This window comes from Aquarana catesbeiana, linkage group LG08, assembly GCF_042186555.1.
Source record: "Aquarana catesbeiana isolate 2022-GZ linkage group LG08, ASM4218655v1, whole genome shotgun sequence".
NCBI classification, from domain to species: domain Eukaryota; kingdom Metazoa; phylum Chordata; class Amphibia; order Anura; family Ranidae; genus Aquarana; species Aquarana catesbeiana.
Window position 1 is genome coordinate 77188469 of NC_133331.1, and position 20932 is coordinate 77209400.

The 20932-nt window shown below is 41.3% G+C and overlaps 1 protein-coding gene across 4 annotated transcripts in view; it reads left to right on the forward strand.

Annotated features, from left to right (window-relative positions):
• The window catches only part of LOC141105859 (alpha-2-macroglobulin-like protein 1), a 236430-nt gene that overhangs the window by 84000 nt on the left and 131498 nt on the right, over positions 1 to 20932 (forward strand). For all 4 annotated transcript variants that reach the window (XR_012235667.1, XM_073596004.1, XM_073596005.1 and 1 more), the window contains 6 exons: positions 2155 to 2281; positions 2423 to 2537; positions 3697 to 3815; positions 3933 to 4100; positions 16373 to 16603; positions 17965 to 18028. Coding sequence is in view for 3 of the 4 variants with exons in the window: in XM_073596004.1 (XP_073452105.1) it covers positions 2155 to 2281; positions 2423 to 2537; positions 3697 to 3815; positions 3933 to 4100; positions 16373 to 16603; positions 17965 to 18028 (824 nt within the window). In the remaining variant the exon portion in view is untranslated. The remainder of the gene's footprint in view (positions 1 to 2154; positions 2282 to 2422; positions 2538 to 3696; positions 3816 to 3932; positions 4101 to 16372; positions 16604 to 17964; positions 18029 to 20932) is intronic.

The window sequence follows — 20932 nt, forward strand, 5'->3', positions numbered from 1 at the left end:
TAATATAATATATATTTTTATTATATAATATATAATAATAATAATATAATAATATATAATATATATAATATAATATTAATATTTTTTCAATCATTGGGGTTTAATTAATTTAACTAGAGGTCTTAAAATAATTTTAAAATAATTTCTAAGGAAATGTTTTTATATTAGAATGGCTTTGACTCATTGCCAGGAGAATGAATGACATACATCCAATGTGAAGGTTGAAATTAATACACATGGATGTATGATTAAGTTTGAAATTGTTTTTAATGCAGTCTGCTTATAATGTAGGTTGTAGAGCTGTGCCTGCATCCTAGAATTTGTGGATGATCTACAGTGTATAGTATACGATTAAACATATATTGTCTCTCAGTGATGGGGGTAATGTGATCGCGGGGACACGAGATGTAGGCAGGCGCGCTAGTTGATTTTCTATCAGGTGAATGGTAGGAGGGTATATTAGGGATGAGTGTCATCCCGTACAGCCAATCCCATAAATAAGTCAGTGTGTGACGAAACATGTCGGGGCGTGGCTGTAGGACGTTCTTCACCAATGATGAATGACGCTTTCTAGCTGTACGAGAAAGTGGTGTCCTGATAGAGCGGCTAGGCATCGAGGAGTAGGTGAGAGAAGGTTTCTGACGCCTGCATACCTCGGGTCCGCCGTGACAGCAACCCTTTACTGTGGTATCCAAGTGTTTGCTGTGCTGTGCTTTGGAGTTCATTCTGCTTTGGAGTTTTATTCTGTTTATTTGAATTTGGAAAATGTGAGTTTAAATATTAAAGAGTGTGTGTGTTTACAATAAACTGGTTATACGATTTACACTATTGGAGCACTATTTTCATTTACATGTGGAACGATTCCTGCACACAATTTTGGATGTTTGGTTTGCCGGTTAACCCTTCTGGTGTGGTTAAAAAAGCACTTGAGCCTTACATGAGAGTGTAGGCAATTGGAGTCGGTGAGTGGATTTCTTTAGGGAGTGGGCTCACTCAGCACTCGGGTGTGGTGAAAGCTGCCAAGAAGATATCACTATTTAAAGGACTTTTTATTTTAGGACTTTTTCATGAATTTAGTTGCAAACATAATTATTTTCTGTGCACTTTGTGTGTATTTCAATCACCTGTCACTTGGTTTTTATATTGTGTATTTGAATATTTATACATATTTGCAGTGACACCTTAAGGGTAAAAATAAGTTTTTTAGGATAGCGCCACTGTTTTTTTCACTGTTGTCTACTTTTAGGTTAAATGCACGTTACAGGAAAAAAAACATAATATATAGATCAGAAAATCAGACTGAAGTATAAACTTCTTATCTGCATGCTTCCTCTAGGTCAGGGGTCTCCAAGCTGCGGCCCAAGGGCCAGATGTGGCGAAGGAGCAGCTAAGGCTAATAGCCAGGGCCATTCGGTGTACAAATATGGGAATAACAGTGACGATGGAAAAAATGTCCCTGTATTGTTAGTGTCACTGAAAGGAAAAATGTCCCTGCATCAGTGGTGTCACTGGAATGAAAAAATGTCCATGCATCCATGGTGTTACTGGAAGAAAAATGTATGTGTCTCATGATGTTACTGGTATGAAAAAATTTTACTGCGTCGGATGTGTCACTTGAAGAAAAAAATGTCCCTGCATCTGTGGTGTCACTGGATTGAAAAAAAGCCTCTTCGGTGGTGTCACTAGAAGTAAAAATCATCCCTGCATACTGGAACGAAAAATGGTGCTGCATCCGTGTCAGTGGGGAAAAAATTGCCCTGCATTGGTGGTGTCAGTCTAAGGAGGATTTATTTGGCACCTATGTACAGTAAGTGGGATGAAGGAGTGTAGGATAGCTGGGAGGTGGACTCTGTGTGATGCATGGAACTAAAGGGTTGTGAGGGGGGCTGAAGCCTCCTCTTTCTAAAGCAGGAAGAAAAATACGGGGCTTCTGGGGGGGCTCCCCCCCCTCCACATATCAATATTGCGCCCAGGGCAGGTGTCCCTTCCACCCTCTCCCCCTTGTCCCTGCCCTGTAGCATGATGGAGCTGTATGATAGCTTGCTTGTCCATGGACTTGAGCAAGATTTGTATTAAGTTTACTAATTAGATCAGTTGCAAACCATAAACACATTTTTTTCTTATTAACTGCTCATCATTATCTTCACATTATAGATACTCTTTTGGAAAGCCTGTTCAGGGGGAAATCAGAGCTAAGCTGTGCCGAAAATCATTCTGCTATTACTGGATGGCGATGAAGAACCAGTGCCCTCAGGATATATGCAATGAGTACCAAGCACGGGTATGGAACAAGGAAAAATGAACAACACTAACCCCTACACCCCAAAAGCTGACATATTCACTATAGTTTAAAAATAAATATGAGTTGTCTGGTATGGATGATGGAGTAATATGTGATATTTTTGTCTTCTACAACTGACAGACTGATAGGAGTGGCTGCTCTGAAATGGAAGTGCAGACAGAAGCATACAACCTTAATTCCTACAACTACCTCATGAATTTTGATGCTGAAGCCTCCGTTATAGAAGATGGGACAGGTAATGCAATGTTATAATCCAACTGACTCTTAGAGCACAGAAAATACTCCCAACTTCACCAAGTAATGTGATGCCATTTTGTTCCAAACTCCAAGCCACCCAACTGGTGGGTGTGGGAGAGTTCTAACTATCAGTACTAGGAGTGGAATATGTATGGAGCTGGTATTTGCATTATGCTACACAAGTACAGCCATCTTTTAATATGATGACATTTTTTTGTTTAAGTGCAAGGGTATAAGATTTAGACCATTTTTAAGCTGTCTGTATCCCCACTGGGAGATTTCTTCCAATGCCTGTCAACTTGACAAATGTCAGATGCTACACAAAACAGGAAATAAGGTGAAATCCCCCCCAACTGGGGCATTGGCAACAATAAAAACACAATCACTAGTACAGAGATAAAGGTAGAATTTTATTGTGCTTGGTATACTCATAAAGGAGATTTAGAATAGGAAGAAAGGAGAAAACCCCTTTTTTAGGAACACACTATTTAAAACCTGACAGAAAAAATCCCCAATAGGGGCACAGAAGATCGAACCCTCCCTCACTCCATCCAAAAACAAGCTATTCAGTGCTCAGTGTATGATGGAGCATGACTAAAATGAGTCCAAATGTAGATGAGATATCGGCTCTGAGGAAATCTAGATAATTGCACACAGTCACTGGCAGCTCCTCTGGAAGGATCAGGGAATCCCATGTAGACATGCAAAAAATGGAAAGGACACCAGATCAGCGTGTATAAAAACAACACTATTTTTTCAAAAATACACTTACATGTAAAACTGATCCCATGTTCCAGTGGAGAGTGCAAAGCATGCAGGAATACAGCTGCAGGTGTCAGGTGGACTGGACAATGGCTGGAGAGCACCTCCTGGTGCCCTTTGCATTTTTTGCAAAAAGTTTTTAGCTGTAGTTGTGCTCTAATTGTATTTTCCCTTACAATCCAAGTAAATTAGAAAGGTCCAGTCCTAGCCTCCCCCTTTCACGATCAAAGCTTTATAAACTGGCTTGTGGGCATCTGCTTAGTTTTATAGGGTGTGGAGATACACCATACTTGTTCCTTGACAACTTCTCATAATATTCCTGATGGACTTGCATACTCTCAGCTAGTTACACAGAACGATGAGTACTCTATATAAGCTTTTTGTTCTCTTTACAGGAATCCAATGCAATGCTACCAGCAGCTCCAAAGTTTCAGCTATGATTACCAAAGTGACCTTTGCAGAAACCGAAGCATCAAATTCTTATTACAAATCAGGCCTGAGATACAAGGGAAAGGTAAAAACTGACAGCTGGTCCCCTGATGAATCAGAAGTGGACTTCAACTTTTTATTTGGAATTCCACTTCCACTTAGTGTTCTAAACAGTCCTTCTCTATTTTGATCTCTGTTCTAGTTAAAGCTAGCCGGTGCTGATGGATCACCAATGAAATCTCAGACATTGTATGTAACAGAGAAATATGACACGGTGATAAAGGAACATGTGTATGAGACAGATGAGAAGGGGGAAGTCTGTTTTTCATTGGACACAAAGCCATGGAATGGACATTCAGTATATCTGACAGTGAGTATGACTTTAGGGGATAAGGCCCCTCATATTTTCTAAAGACTGAAGCCATATTTACAATAACTTGGGCAGAGTAGGAATTAAAGAATTATTGCAAACCACACAAAAACATCAGGAGTATTTCTTATAACCATCAGAGATGTTCTAACATGTTGGAAAAAAAGGTTGATGTTCCCTGGGGCAGGAAGTAAAGCCACGTTGGGTCTGTCAAGTCTTAGTGATAAGGATGATCGCTTATCTCCCAAGATTCTTTGTGAGGAATATGTCAGTTATTAAACAGTCCAAACCTAAGATTTTCCTGTACCGTCTGTACATAATTACCTACGGCACTAAAAAGCACTTTGGACTTACATGTCCTTTACAATGTCCTTAGTGAAAAAGCACATGGTGTGGCTGCTTCTGATATAGTCTATGTAATGAGTCTACCTTCATCTTTCTTTCATTTGGAAGTGGGATCATCTGCTGGAAGATGTGCTGTGACAATTGGACTAAATAATTCTAATTACCCAAGGAGGCAACAAAAACCTGATGGAAGGCCTAACTTTCAATAAAAAAGTTTTGGCTGCAGTTATTCTGTACAACAAATCTATGACTATGTTAACCCAAAGCAAGCAAAGCACACATTCACAGTGGTTAGGTTCCCATGATGCCTGTGAGCACAGTTGTTCTGTAAAGTATTGAGCTTAACTGAAAATCCAGGTACTGTATAATGGGATAAAAGTCCCTTACTTGTCATTTTTTAGTTCCCTGTTTCTATTCTTTTTGCCCCTCTTTTTACTGCATTGCACTATAAGACAAGGACAGCGAGAAGGGTTATACTACACAGCAAAAGCGAAAACGCCTGTTAGCTTTTTCAGCTGTTAGAGCACCTGTTTTTCCAGCTAAGCCAGGCTCTTAGTAGCCTTTCCTCCTGGCAGCAGCATTTTGGCAGAAACAGAGCCTGATGTTAAAGCATTTAAACACTCATTAACACATTTACAGGGACTGTCAAGAGCTTGGGCATTAATTTATGTCATTGGACAGAATAATAATTTATTCTGGGCATTGAAATGAATTGTTAAAATACCGTTATTATGGTATTTATATCAATAATCTGTAAATTATATTGATGAGGAAAGTTTCAAGAAAGTCCGTTCAGGTCTTCTGTAAAAAATCAAAAATTGATTTAATAATAAAATAGCAAAATATTACAAGAACAATATCAAAATGTAGAATGTAAAAATAACATCAATAATGTATTATTTTTTAAGATGAAGTCTGAATCAGATGTGTGTCTGTGTGTGTGAAGCTGTGCCAGCTTCCTTCAATGGCTCGTGGTGTCTCCAGCAAATCTCTTGTTCAAAAGCTTTTACTCCACAAATCAATACCATGAAAATAGCCCCCACCTACCTAAAAAGGGTTGGTTTGTCCTATAGTTCCACAGACTTAGTGGCAAATGGTTTTCTAACTTTCAGTCTAACACCAAATGTTGAAATATAACACCATCTCTATTCACAACATTCCATGGGGATGGGCAAGAAGATATATTATATATATATATATATAATATTATATTCATTGAAACCCCAATGTTCTTATTAATATCCTAATCAAGAAATATTGTAATATAATGAACTTATATTCTCATATATACACAATCTTTTGCATCTTAAGAAATGTGAAACCTTTCTTCTCCATCTGTGATGGGGGAAGGTGAGGGAAACCAACTCAAAATTCCTAACACGTGTTGGCTCTCCATAGAAATGTTTATAACAATATGTATACTTTCACAAGTATAAAAGTCTATATAATTTCAATTTATCCATACTAAGAAGATATAAATATATATATTCAACTCAATTATTCTATAAAGATCTAATACATTCATTCATTTGTTAATATTTGTTAATTGATAAATATTACATATGTAGCACGGACCCCCGCAGGAGCTGCTGAATTATTTGGGCCTGTACTCTGCTTTATACCCCCTTGAATGTCTCAGTCCCCCCGACACAGCTGTGGTGTACTAGTGTGCAGTTAAAATGAAATCAGAAAGGCAAGTTCACAATACTCAATATAATATACCTGTTTGTAGTTACCTTACCCTCTTCTCGGCTGGTGATGAAGAGGAAAAAACAGCAATCGCACAGTTGTGCTTAAATAATAACCGTATTTACTGTAGTTGTTGTAAAAGGTTTAAACTACAATGGTTGTACTGTCAGACCAACATAGTCTGATAGACAACTAAACTTTACAAAGGTACAATACAGGTGTATAATGTCTGAAATAATATATGAGAGGTATAACAAAGTAAATAGGATAACGTCAGAGTGAGTGTATCTCACTCTAAGCACCGTCCTATTTCCTGCACGCTTAAGCTGTACTAAATCAAATTACTAATTTGATCAAGTATAATACAACACCAGGAAGATCCCTCCTGTAATATCACACCACCCTGATATAGTAAAATAACCCAACGCCTTATATGTTACTTAACAGTTCTTCTTTATCTTCTTTTCTTCTGCTAGCAACAAAGTAATTTTGTAATCCAAGGGTTAATGATTCCTTAATAAAGTAACCTGATATATAAAGCAAAGTCCTGATGCAGCAGAGCTATAACTAACTTTGATGCAGTGACTTAGTGTTGAATCCTCTTGATTTTGTTTGTGGGACTACAGGTCCCAGCAACTCTGTCTTGTGTAAACTGATGTATGAAAGTGCGTCAAGAAACTTGTGGGCCTTGGCCCTCTCACCCAACCAGGACAATGTTGTCAGGAGACTCCACTCTGATGTGCAAGGTTAGGGTGACCAGACATTCCTGGTTTCCGGGGACAGTCCCCGGATTGAGGACACTGTCCCCGGACCAAGTCTGTCCCCAGGTTTGTCCCAGTTTTGGATAGGATTTGAACAGGGGTTGGGGCAATTTCAAAGACAGGCAGTGCAGAATTTAAAAAAAATCTGAATTACACACCCCCGCTCCACCGCTCCTACTAGCTTAGGAAGGTGTATTTTTTCCATTATCTGTGCCCCTTTCTGATGATCATGTGCTGGTCAGAGCGGAGGGAATACTTCTTTAGTTTCGGGTGCATGCCCATTCAGCTCCGCTCACATGCTCTTCCGCCTTGGCTCAAGTCCCGGCCAGCCGCCTGCCTGCTTATCTTCTTGCCTTCCCTGGTGGAGTGATCTTCCTCCCCACCCGGTAGTAGCCGGGGCCCAGAGAGTAATGCCGCGTACACACGGTCGGACTTTTCGTCTACAAAAGTCCAACGGACGCCGACGGACTAAAGCTGGCTGGTAATCCGATCGTGTGTGGGCTTCTCCGGACTTTCAGCAGACTTTTTCAGCCTCAAATCCGACGGACTTTAGATTTGAAACATGCTTCAAATCTTTACGTCGTAACTACGACGGACCCCGAAATCCGCTCGTCTGTGTGCTAGTCCGACGGACAAAAACCCATGCTAGGGCAGCTATTGGCTACTGGCTATGAACTTCCTTATTTTAGTCCGGTGTACGTCATCACGTACGAATCCGTCGGACTTTTGTGTGGTCGTGTGTAGGCAAGTCCGTTCGTTAGAAAGTCTGCTGCAAGTCCGCCGAAAGTCCGCAGGAAGTCTGTCGGACAGGCTGTCGGACTTTTGTAGACGAAAAGTCCGACCGTGTGTACGCGGCATAAGACTTGACAGGCTGTGAGGCGGGCGGCGATGGACAGAGAGCCACTGATTGTCGCCATTACTATAAAAAAAAAAATATGTCCCCGGATTTCAATTAAAAAATCTGGTCACCTTATGCAAGGTTCTTCCCTTGGCCGGCCAGCAATGCTGCGATGTTCCGCTCCTGTCCTCAAGACGCTCTGGAACTCCCAGATGACTACGACAAGCTCCTCTGGCTCCTTCCCAGTCTTGCCCTGTCGTCAGTCTAACTCTGTGGGATGTCACAATGCCGCTGCTCGGATCGTTGTTTCGTGGAGGTAGGCCGCACTGTGCTGGAGACCTCACACAGATCCTCCCAGGCTGGCCATGCATGTCCAAGAGACCTAAGATGGCCACTACCAGCCCTTTTATAGGCTTCCCACAATGCAGTTCTGTTTCCTGGGGATTGTGGGAGTCACTGAGCATTGTGGGCAGGTCAAGTTAATGTCCAGATATAAACAAACAAAAACTTCCAGGTCAACTTAAAAAGCGAAAAGAAAATAAAGATTCAGTCCGCTAGATGGCGCCAGAGGATAAGATATAACATTAAGTTTCATCAAAAATGTGTCCCCGCTACACATATTAGATTAAAGAAACTTTCTAACACGAATTAACACTAAAGAGCTAAATGTGTGTGGGCGCATTTAGCAGCATCAAGTGTTTTTTCTGCCAAAACTCTGCTGCTTCTGGATGTCCTTGGCAGGGTTTTTTTCCTGCCTCTAAAAGCCCCTGCCACTAAACGCTGCTAAAAGCCTATGTGTGCATGGCTAACATGCAGGGGAGGCAAAAAAAAAAAAAGACAGCTGCCCCTAGAAGCAGTTATAAAAATGTCCAGTGTGCATGAGGCCTTAAAGTTTAGGCAACTCTTATTCATGGACTGGAGATGTAACAAGGATGTGTATTTTTTAGTCTATTATTATTCATCTTAAGTGTGAAAAAGGTGTGAAAGAGTTATCTCCAAACCTTAGTTTTTATCTATTGCCTTGACTAACTAGAATCCCTATTTTTAGACATCTTGTTTGGTGAGTTTCCATTCACATTCTTTATATATAGAAAAGCAAAATGTAATGCTTGGTATCAGAGGTGACAGCCTGTAGTGGGGTGTTATAAACAGCCTTTATAGAAATTGATTACATATAAAACAAAACATGCTCTCATACATGAATTACATATAAACCACACATGGTAACAAACAGGCTAGGTGCTGGATACATATCTACATGCAGTGTCTGTGTGTACAGAGTTGCTTGAAGTGTTGCTTATTATAATCAGTATGTGAAAAAGTATGTTGGAGGCAGGCTAGATCTAGGAGCAAATTAACATCCTGAGGTTTGTGTACAAAATCTGACTGGTTAAACATCACTAGCTGTCAGAGGGGGTCATTTACTATAGCGCCAAAAAATTATCCTGCAGTGCCAAAAAATAGCTCTCAAAAATGCCAGAAAGACTTCAACTCTCAGAAACCCAGCGCTAATGCAAATGGAAAGCAGTGCTATTGCCGGCAATAATGCCTGTCAGATCACATGCTGGAATAGTGGAAGTCAATGGGGCTCGAACCTGCAAAATCCAAAGTTCTCACTGAAGGCTTATATGCAAGTTCTTTGCCATAAAAAGTGTTTGGAGACCCAGGTCCTGCCCCAGGGGACATGTATCAATGCAAAAAAAAAAGTTTTAAAAACTGCCGTTTTTTCAGGAGCAGTGATTTTAATAATGTTTAGAGTGAAACAATAAAAGTGTAATATTCCTTTAAATTTCGTACCTGGGGGGTGTCTATAGTATGCCTGTAAAGTGGCGCATGTTTCCCGTGTTTAGAACAATCTGACAGCAAAATGACATTTCAAATGAAAAAAAGTCATTTAAAAGTGCTAGCGCTAGTGCCGGCTATTAATGAATTGTCGGTCCCGACAATACACATAAAAGTTCATTGATAAAAATGGCCTGGGATCCCCCACAGTGCATTACCAGGCCCTGGTATGAATAATAAGGGGAAACACGAACCAAAATTAAAAAAAAAATGGTGTGGGGGTCCCCCCAAATTCCATACCAGGCCCTTCAGGTCTGGTATGGATATTAGGGGAACCCCACGCCAAAATGTAAAAAAAAATGGCATGGGGGTCCCCCTCAAAATCCATACCAGACCCTCCAGGTCTGGTATGAATTTTAAGGGGAACCCCGCGCCAAAATTTAAAAAAAATGGCGTGGGGTCCCCCTAAAAATCCATACCAGACCCTTTCTTGAGCATGCAACCTGGCAGGCTGCAGGAAAAGAGGGGGGGTGAAAGAGTGGCCCCCCCCTGAGCTGTACCAGTCCACATGCCCTCAACATGGGGAGGATGTCCCCATCTTGATGGGGACAAGGGCCTCATCCCCACAACCCTTACCTGGTGGTTGTGGGGGTCTGCGGGCGGGGGGTTTATCGCAATCTGGAAGCCCCCTTTAACAAGGGGACCCCCAGATCCCGCCCCCCCCGTTTGAAATGGTAACGGGTACATTGTACTCCTACCATTTCACAAAAGTGTCAAAAATTGTAAAAAACACACAGACACAGCATGGGACAAAAAATATAACTGAACTGCGCTAATCAGAAATTGAAATGTTATACATTGAAACATATGTGAATGACATCCCGTATACCAAGGAGGCAAATAACTACAGTGATATAAAAATTGAATGATCTTAAATAATCCAAAATGGGTGACAAAATAAAACTAATACTAATAGTGATAAATAAAAGAAAGTTGCAAAGAACCCAATTGATATCCGATATTCATTGCGGAAAAGCTCTTCAGATGACACCAAGTGACAAATCCACCACCAAAAGCAATGCGCGCTTACCAGAGGCAAGCTACAAGACAGCTTGTACATCTAAAGATATCCGATCAATAGAAGCGCCCTGGTCCTACTTCACCATGGAGAGGAAAATGAGCCGGCCGGCCTGCATACACCCATTCGTGATGAGAGGACACCGATGACGTCAGCGTGTCAGCCTTCCAACGTACGTTTCATCCTAACAGACGTCGTCTAGGGAACGTCGACGATTAGGACGAAACGTACGTTAGGAAGGCTGACGCCATCGGTGTCCTCTCGTCACGAACGGGTGTATGCAGGCCGGCCGGCTAATTTTATCCTTGTTTATGCTTCTATTTATGCCATTTATGTAAGTGCAAATCGCTTTTTTAATAAATTGTGTCTGCTGATTTACACTATGGAGTTCCTATCTTTTATTTCTGTGGGCCCTCCCTGGTAATCATCCTTGCCTATCGGACGAAGCCATTCCTGCTTTTTCCTCTCCATGGTGAAGTCGGACCAGGACGCTTCTATTGATCGGATATCTTTAGATGTACAAGCTGTCTTGTAGCTTGCCTGTAGTAAGCGCGCATTGCTTTTGGTGGTGGATTTGTCACTTGGTGTCATCTGAAGAGCTTTTCCGCAATGAATATCGGATATCAATTGGGTTCTTTGGGACTTTCTTTTATTTATCACTATTGGTATTAGTTTTATTTTGTCACCCATTTTGGATTATTTAAGATCATTCAATTTTTATATCACTGTAGTTATTTGGTATACGGGATGTCATTCACGTATGTTTCAATGTATAACATTTCAATTTCTGATTAGCGCAGTTCAGTTATATTTTTCGTTTTCTGTGATTGTGTATGCCTCACAAATAGGGACTGCAGCTTTTTATTTATCATTTGGGTCTGTGAAGCGCGGTAATTTTTTGTATTTTGTCTTACAGCATGGGACAAGTCCTTTATTAAAAAAGAAAAAAAAATTCCAGCAATGTAATCCTTCCTCGTCCAGGGATACAGAGAAAGACGCCGCCAGGACACGATCCGCCTCCATGGGAGGAGCCCGCTGAATGACGCTAGACCTGCCGTGACAGTTCTTAAAAAGCTGAGGGCAGGGCCACCTGTGACGTGCACGGGTGACCACGCCCCCTCTGACGCAACGGGGAAACACCGTGGGGTTACCCAGTGACATGTACAGGTGACCCCGCCCCCCTCTGACGCTACGGGGGTTTCCCTTAATATTCATACCAGACCTAAAGGGCCTGGTAATGGACTGTGGGGGAATCCCAGGCCATTTTTATCAATGAACTTTTATGTGTATTGTCGGGACCGACAATTCATTAATAGTCTTGCCGAGAAAGTTCCCCCGGCGGATAAGGACCCCCCTATACTGCGCATGCGCTTGCACAGTACGAACTACTACGAAGCCACCGAAAGTCTCCGAAGCTGAACAGCTGATCGTCAGCTCTACATGGCACATGCGCACTACATTCTGCCCTGAGTCCAGGTTCAAGCCCCACCATCCAAGTGGACATAGAGTCAGAATAAAAATATGCTGAGCGAAGCGAGGCCGTGCCCGAAGCATGGCGAACAAAGCGAGGCCGCGAGGGGCCCTGTTACAGGTGCCGTGTACAGCTGACTCAGTACAGGGGAATCCTTATTCGCCGGGGGGAACTTTCTCAGCAGAACACCGGCGCTAGCACTTTTAAATGACATTTTTCTTCCTTTAGAAATGTCATTTTGCTGTCAGACTGTTCTAAATATGGGAAACATGTGCCACTTTACAGGCATACTATAGACACCCCCCGGGTACGAAATTTAAAGGAATATTACACTTTTATTGTTTCACTTTAAGAATTATTAAAATCACTGCTCCCGAAAAAATGGCCATTTTTAAAACTTTTTTTGCATTGATAAATGTTCCCTGGGGCAGTACCTGGGTCCCCAAACACTTTTTATGACAATAACTTGCATATTAACACTTTTGATTGTTCATGTTCATGTCCCAAGGACTTTAACGGTGTTCGCGTGTTCAAACGAATTTTTTGTCTGTTCGCATGTTCTGCTGCGATCCAAACGGGGGTGTTCGGCCCATCCCTAGTTATCATTTCACGCAACTCTGAAGGTCCAAAGTCGCCCAACTGTGAAACAAGTCATATATATTTTAATAGAAAGGAGCTCTCATTTATACTTGCATTTACATCAGCAGAACAAATGCAGGAAGTGATGTGTGCACATGGGCCAGAAGCAAATGTGTGGGGATGCCAAACAAATCAATGAACCCCACCCACACCAAATCTAACTACCACATCCACCCCACATTGATTAAGCACAAGTACATATAGATATAGTTGGGCATTTGTCAATATCATTCCTTCTCCCCTGCAAATATCAGCAAAAAACCTGACCTTCTCAGGCCAAACGAACCCCCTTACTGCAGGCCTTTATATAAGAGAGGTTGTATTGTTAGCACACTGACACACCCAATAGAAGTACACGCCCACCAGTATCTTTTAATATATCTCTTCATGTATGTCTAAAGTGATTGCACTTGATGAGCAGGAACACATAATACTATTCGCAACTGTGTTAGCCTACAGTCTAAAGATCGAAGGCCATTTGCATCCACATAAACAAAGCAACAGTTTTCTAAGCATATGTACCTGTGCAGTGTAAACCCTAAAATGTTAAATGTCCAAGTCCCTGGGCATGATTAGTGCTAACAAACATTAACATCAGTCCCTGGCTGCAATGGGCTTCCAATATAAAGTCCAAAATTAACTTTCTTACATTAGAACCTATTTCGACAGGAGACAAATAAAGTGCCAGCATGTCTTTGGATTGTGGTGAGAAACCCACACATAGAGAACATATAAACTTCAACACAAGCATTAGCATGTTGGGGAATTGAACCAACATCCCAGGTGCTGCTAGACAGAACTGCTACCCACTTAGCCACCAGGCAGCCTCACACATGTAGTCTCCGCATCTCTATGGTGTGAACCAGCCCTAAGTCCATAGCCATGCTCAGTGTCACAAGCAATATACAATATATTGGCCTAAGTATTGGGACGCCTGCCTTTATACACACATGAACTTTAATGGCATCTCAGTATTAGTATTGGGTTCAAAACTCATTTGGCCCACCCTTTGCAGCTATAACAGCTTCAACTCTTCTAGGAAGGCTGTCCACAAGGTTTAGGAGTGTGTCTATGGGAATGTTTGACCATTCTTCCAAGTGCATTTGTGAGGTCAGGCACTGATGTTGGACAAGAAGGCCTGACCTACAGTCTCCGCTCTAATTCATCCTCAAGGTGTTCTGTTGTGTTGAGGTCAGGACTCTGTCCAGGCCAGTCAAGTTCCTCCACCCCAAAATCACTGTCTTTATGGACCTTGCTTTGTGCACTGGTCCAAATGATTTGGTGGAGCGGGGATTATGATGTGGGGTTGTTTTTCAGGGGTTGGGCTTGGCCTCTTAGTTCCAGTGAAGGAAACTCTTAAGGCATCAGCATACCGAGACATTTTGGACAATTTCATGCTCCCAACTTTGTGGGAACAGTTTGGTGAACGCCCCTTCCTGTTCCAACATGACTGCACACCAGTGCACAAAGCAAGGTCCATAAAGACATGGATGAGGGAGTTTGGGGTGGAGAAACTTGACTGGCCTGCACAGAGTCTTGACCTTAAGCCGATAGAACACCCTTTGGCTGAATTAGAGCAGAGACTGCGAGCCAGGCCTTCTCATACAACATCAGTGCCTGGCCTCACAAATGCACTTCTGGAAGAATGATCAAACATTCCCATAGACACACTAAACTTTGTGGACAGCCTTCCCAGAAGCTGTTCTAGCTGCAAAGGGTGGGCCAAATCAAGTTTTAACCCTACGGACTAAGACTGGGCTGCCATTAAAGTTCATGTGTGTGTAAAGGCAGGTGTCCCAATACTTTTGGCTAAATAGTGTATCTGGAAAAGACTTGACTTACAATGGTGGTGGAACCCTTCTACACATAAATACTACATTTAGACATAGTTATAGGACCTGGGAGATGAGACAACTTCTGTACATGAAGCAGCATGTTTAGGATTTGAACCCCGATGCTCAGCAGACGTTATAACCTCTAAGCCACGGAGCTGCCACATGTGAGAACCTCCTACACATAACTACACATAAATACACATAAAAACAAATAAATACTGCATTTCTTTGGACATACAGGTGATGGAATTACATTACTCAAGAGTTATTCTTCTTGATTTATTCTGTGATATTTGGTGTTTTTTTGTGGGTGAGAGTAGAATATTACCCTCAAATTTTGGGGAATTTCCAATGTTGGCACACATATCACATTTTTGGGGCTCAAATTATAAATATTTGGAAATAATAAAAAGCACAAAAAATTGTGACTCATTTTAAATTTGCATCAGCAATGGTATTGTTTGTGGATTGTAAAGATAACTGTGTGAGTTTGGGGTAAAGATTGTTGTGAGATGGAGCGTAACAAGTGAAAGTGACAGAGAAAAATATATTTTATCAAAACATTCCACATTCTAGCATTCTTAAACAAAATATTTTAAGTAGAAGCAACAAAGTTGCAAAGGAAAATTTATTTCAGAGAAAGATACATTTCATCTCAACATTAAAAGGTTTTTTTTTTTTTGTGAAAGTTACAATTGTTCCATTAGAATCAATAGCTAAAACTTGCATTGGACTAGAATAGAGCAGATTTTCACTTCCAAAAAATGTTCTCTAATTAGCGCTCATTTTGGTATTTACTATAGCGCCGGGTAAAAAGGACACTGGAGCTAAAATGGGAGCTATTTTCAGGTCTGAGCATGCTCAGTTGTGTTGGCACCTAGTTGTCCAAAACGGGGAATTTTTCACTTCTCAGACTTTTAAAGATATTTCAGTGTAGAAATCACTTTTTCACATAGTTTGAAAGCAGATTGTCTTTAAATAATATACCGCATATTTCAGTACCATTTAGGTAATTATATCATGCTGTAAACATTATTTCCATGTGCAATACTCCAGGTTTTAGCAGAGTAATGCCCTGTAAACACGGTCGGACATTCCGACAACAAAATCCTAGGATTTTTTCCCATGGATGTTGGCTCAAACTTGTCTTGCATACACGCGGTCACACAAAGTTGTCGGAAAATCCAATCGTTCTGAACGCGGTGACGTAAAACACGTATGTTGGGACTATAAATGGGGCAGTAGCCAATAGCTTTAATCTCTTAATTTATTCTGAACATGCGTGGCACTTTGTGCGTCGGATTTGTGTACACACCATCGGAATTTCTGACAACAGATTTTGTTGTCAGAAAATTTTATAGCAAGCTCTCAAACTTTGTGTGTCGGAAATTCCTATGGAAAATGTGTGATGGAGCCTACACACGGTCGGAATTTCCGACAACAAGGTCCTATCACACATTTTCCATCGGAAAATCCTATCGTGTGTACAGGGCATAAGGGTTTGGGCACTATTTGGTTTCAGGGAACTATAGTAAGTTCGATTTTGGGAGTATTTTCTCACCAGCACTATAGTGAATACCGTTTTAGCGCTAATTAGCGATAAATTGCCGCAAATTAGCGCTAATTAGCGCCGCAGCGCTATAGTAAATGACCCCCCCGAATGTCTTAGAAGAACATCTTTAATCTAACTGGCTGCTATAGACAATGCATCCATTTTTAATTGTTACTCAAGAGGCTCACTGGAAGAGTCTCTTCAGAAGAATGAAATAATATTTCTGTAAAGAATTGAATTTAGGGTGTACAGAGTCTAATTCAGAAATGTGTTACTTCTTAGGCTTCGTATCAGAAGAAAAAACCAGAGAGGGTCTTTGGAATCCTCAATCCTTACAGTGTTGATGCCCATCTGACCCTGAATTCATTTAACTCTGCCACCAACAGCTTCATAAAGGTTCAACCATCAGACCATGTCCTAATATGTGGCCAAAAAAATACAATAGAGATTGACTACCTCATCAGAACCAGTGAGATGATGACCCAAGATGATACTTTGGATTTCCATTATGTGGTATAAACTATTTTCTTCATTTTCACAACATGGTATTGGCATACAAATACTGAAAATACTGAGGGCCACTTCACCAGAAAGTGATTTTTTATATGTAGGTAGAACCAATCCAGCTTCTGGCTTTCTAAAAATTATGGATACTCGAATGGCAAGATTTCTCTGCCATAATTCCTGATCTTGCTGCTGTCTAATAGAGGATTTTGGGTGTTGCCACAAGAATGTTAAAATGATAATAACTTGCAGTTTGTAAAAAGAAACTTGCAGGCAGTAATTCTCTCCAGACAGATGGCTTGGCTAGATCCCAGTGACTGGGAAAAAAGACAGACCTGATAGTCCTGGGTCTCAAGCACATAGTCCACTGTTAAGGTTACTGTGTGATCACATTAACATTTAATGCATTCACTTATTCATGCCAAGTCTTTCAGGAGCTCTTGAAACTCTATCCAGGTCTATTATGTAAATTTTAACTAGCCCCCGAGGTACAGAGCTTGGGTCTAATGTCTTTGACCCGTTACTATTGCCTTCTAAACTACTACTATTGGCATCTAAAACCCATAGGCATAGTGCTATTGTTATCTAATCTGAGCAATAACTATTATGGCTAAGGACAACAGCACACTATAGCAGACACCCCTGCCCATCTGTTCTCATAGGAACATGCAATATTCCACAATAGTATTAGTAGATGTTACTTTATTCTTCACATCAAACTGATATAGATGCTCTGTCACCAATCTCAATAAGCACAGATATCTGCATTGAGGAATTTCCAATTTGTATGTTTATGATATCGGATCATGACAGCACATAACTGCTTTAGGTTTGTATGGCAGTGTTAATTTTGACATCAAATTTAAATTTAGCTTTAGTCATATTCTTTTGACTAAAATGTTATTTTAGTCAAATTTTTGTCATCTGAATTGTTTTCGTTTTAGTCGTATTTTAGTAGACTAAAATAGTGTTAATTTTGGCAAAGAAAATATTTTTGTCTACAAAATTAACACTGTTGTATGGTCTGCTCTGGGAAGCGAATACATTCTTAATGGTCTGCATAGGAACATTGTAGGAGTATGTCCTTCAGGGGTGTCCCTCTTTCTCATGTCAGAAAGTTGTGAGGGAACAGAAACCCACAACTCTCTCTAGCTACCCAAATATCCATAATTAATGAATGCTAGAACCAGAAGCAAAGAACAGAACAGTTATACCATTACCTATACCTGAAGCAGGATGGTAACATACAACTTATATTGAGAATATCTGGAAAAGTTACTAATGGTAACAAGCAATATTGCAAATGAAATCTGCTGGTCTATTTCTATTTCCAAGTCTCCAATTCATTTTGAAATATTTTTCTTCTGAAGGCTGTTGCAATGGGGAACCTTGTATTAAATGGCGAGAAGAAAATCAGCATTAACAGAAGTTCTGGTAACTTTTTCTTTTTTCTTTCTTTTCTTTTTTTTTTAATGTAGATCGATAGAGAGCCATTCTTAAAGATCCGTCATTTAAATGCAAACCATTTCTAGAGATTCATCACTTGGGATGGATAAAATCACATTTGCCAGCCTAGATGCACTTGGCATTCGTTGGAAACACTTCCAATAGGGAGACTTATACTGCTTAAGCATCCTTAAAGGCAAATGGAAATTTGTTCCTCTTGTGGGACTGTAAAGGGAGAACCTACTCGGGAGTAATAAGGAGTATAAGAAGTGTAGCTTTAAAATGAAATTGGGTATTTATTGAGGTAAAGACCTAAACAGATCTACAGTACACAGGGTAAATGTACAGGGAATACAAAGGGATACAGGATGCGTGATACAGACAAAAAAAATGCAATACAGTGTGCAAAGATGCACAATCATAGAACTCCGGTACATATGGACCACACATGCAGGGAGTACCCGACGCGTTTCGAGATATACTCTTCTTCAGGGGTGTCTGATTGGAATCAACAAAAAAAGATGTATGTCTATAATTTAAAAAGACAGTTATGAGCCAAATGTGAAACATTACATAATCAACATCAACATGAGAAAAGATGTGACCATTTTGGTGAAAACATATATATCATGTGTTTTCACCACAATGGTGGTGAAAACATACCCAATAAATACCCAATTTCATTTCAAATCTACACTTCTTATACTCCTTATTACTCCCGAGTAGGTTCTCCCTTTAAAGTCCCGCAAGAGTAACAATTTTCCATTTGCCTAGACACATTAGGGATGTGGGTTTACCCTACTCTCTAGACCAACTCAGCACCACCTTTATCCAATTTCAAGCATCCTCAAAGTGGATGTAAACCCGATTCATGAAATTTGAGCTGGGCACATATATCAGCAGTGTTTTGTTATCTCCCTTCAAAGCACTATGCCCTGTAGCTGTCTCCTGCTCCGTTCTTCTGTTATCAGCCTCAGAACTTCTGACAAGTTCTCCGTTACATATGATAAAAGCAGCCTAATGTTTGTTTTGGGGAGGATGCTATAAATAGATTAGCAGAGTGCTAAACTATTCAACGAACAGATCTGAAAGTCCCTACCCAGTCTTGGGACAAGGTCATCTAGAGTCTAGGCCCCCCCCCCCCAAGATGTATGAGCATTATGTATAATAAAAAGTGTGCAGCGCAAATCAAGGGTCAATAAACATATATAAAATGTAAATGAACCACTTGCCACCCGTCCACCATCAAATGACGGCTGGGCCGTGCGGCTCTCATTCTGGGTGGATGTTATATGACTGCTTCCCAGAACGGCCGCTCCGGTGCGACCATGGGGACTCACAGTGCGGTGATTGCGGCCACCCTATGCTGCTAGGACACGGCGCGCCCCCGATTTCTGTAAGGAGCCACAGGTCTTTAACCATGTGATCGGCTGTGTCCAATCACAGCCGGTCACATGTAAACACAGATATGCCAGTTATCGGTGCTCCTCGCCTCACACTGACAGAGTGTGAGGAGAGGAGAGCCGATCAACGGCATCTCCTTGCAGAGGACAACTAGGAATATAATCGGAGCACTGATCATCAGTGCCCCTGATTACAATAAAGCACCCACAGTGCCAGCAATGAGTGCCAATCAGTGGCCATTAGTGGTGCCAGTCAGTAATGGTTATCAGTGCTGCCCATCAATGCCCATCAGTGCCGCCTATCTGTGCTGCCTATCAGTGCCCACCAGTGCCGCCTATTAGTGCCCACCAGTGCCACCCATCAGTGCCCACCAGTGCCACCCAGTGCCGCCTATCATTGCTCATCAGTGCCACATATCAGTGCCGTCTAATCAGTGCCCATAAGTGCCACCTCATCAGTGCCCATCGTTGCAGCCTATCAGTGCCCATAAGTGCCGCCTCATCAGCGCCCAGGAAAAAAATTACTCAAACTTTTTTTTTTCAAAATTTTCTGTCTTTTTTTTTTTATTTTTTAGGAAAAAATAAAAAACCCAGAAGTGACTAAATACCACCAAAAGAAAGCTATTCACTATTTGTGTGAACATTTCACATAGCTACAGTGTAGCATGACCACGCAATTGTCATTCAAAGTGTGACACCACTGAAAGCTGAAAAATGGCCTGGGCAGGAAGGGGGTGTAAGTGCCCACTATTGAGGTGGTTAAAGTCCAATAATGTTCCAGTAAAAAGAGAGAGATGGACTAGCAGTCCCTGAAAGCACTGAAAAGGATCCACGTGTGTGAATTCACAAATCCAAAGCAAATGGTTGCTATCCCCCCACCTCCAAATCACTCGCTTCGCTCACCTCAGGATGTGGACCACTGAACTAACAGATGGTCAACAACACATGTCTCGTATGGGTATAACATCCTCGATGGATCTAAGGCCTCTGAACGGTGTCCTACCCGCTGAAGAAGCTCTTGTGAACCGTAACACGTACAGGGAAGGAGCTACGTTCTGACGTCACCCGCTGCCATCCTGGAATTTCAAATTGATGTTACTGCTCTGGAAATGTGCTTTAAATGAGCCTGTTTGTTAGTAGCTGATTTTTATTAATAAAGCAATTGAAACTAGCTATCAGTGAACACTTAGATTTGTTTTTCTCTCACTAATCGTAACCCTGGGGACACCGCTCGGAGGCCTTGGATCCATCCCGGATGTTATACCCATACGAGACATGTGTTGTTGACCATCTGTTAGTTCAGTGGTCCACATCCTGAGGTGAGCGAAGAGAGTGATTTGGAGGTGGAGGGATAGTCACCATTTGCTTTGGATTTGTGCCTTTACACATGTGGATCCTTTTCAGTGCTTTCTGGGACTCTTAGTCCACCTCTCTCTTTTTACTGGAACATTATTGGACTTTAATGTACATGTTATATATGTTTATTGAG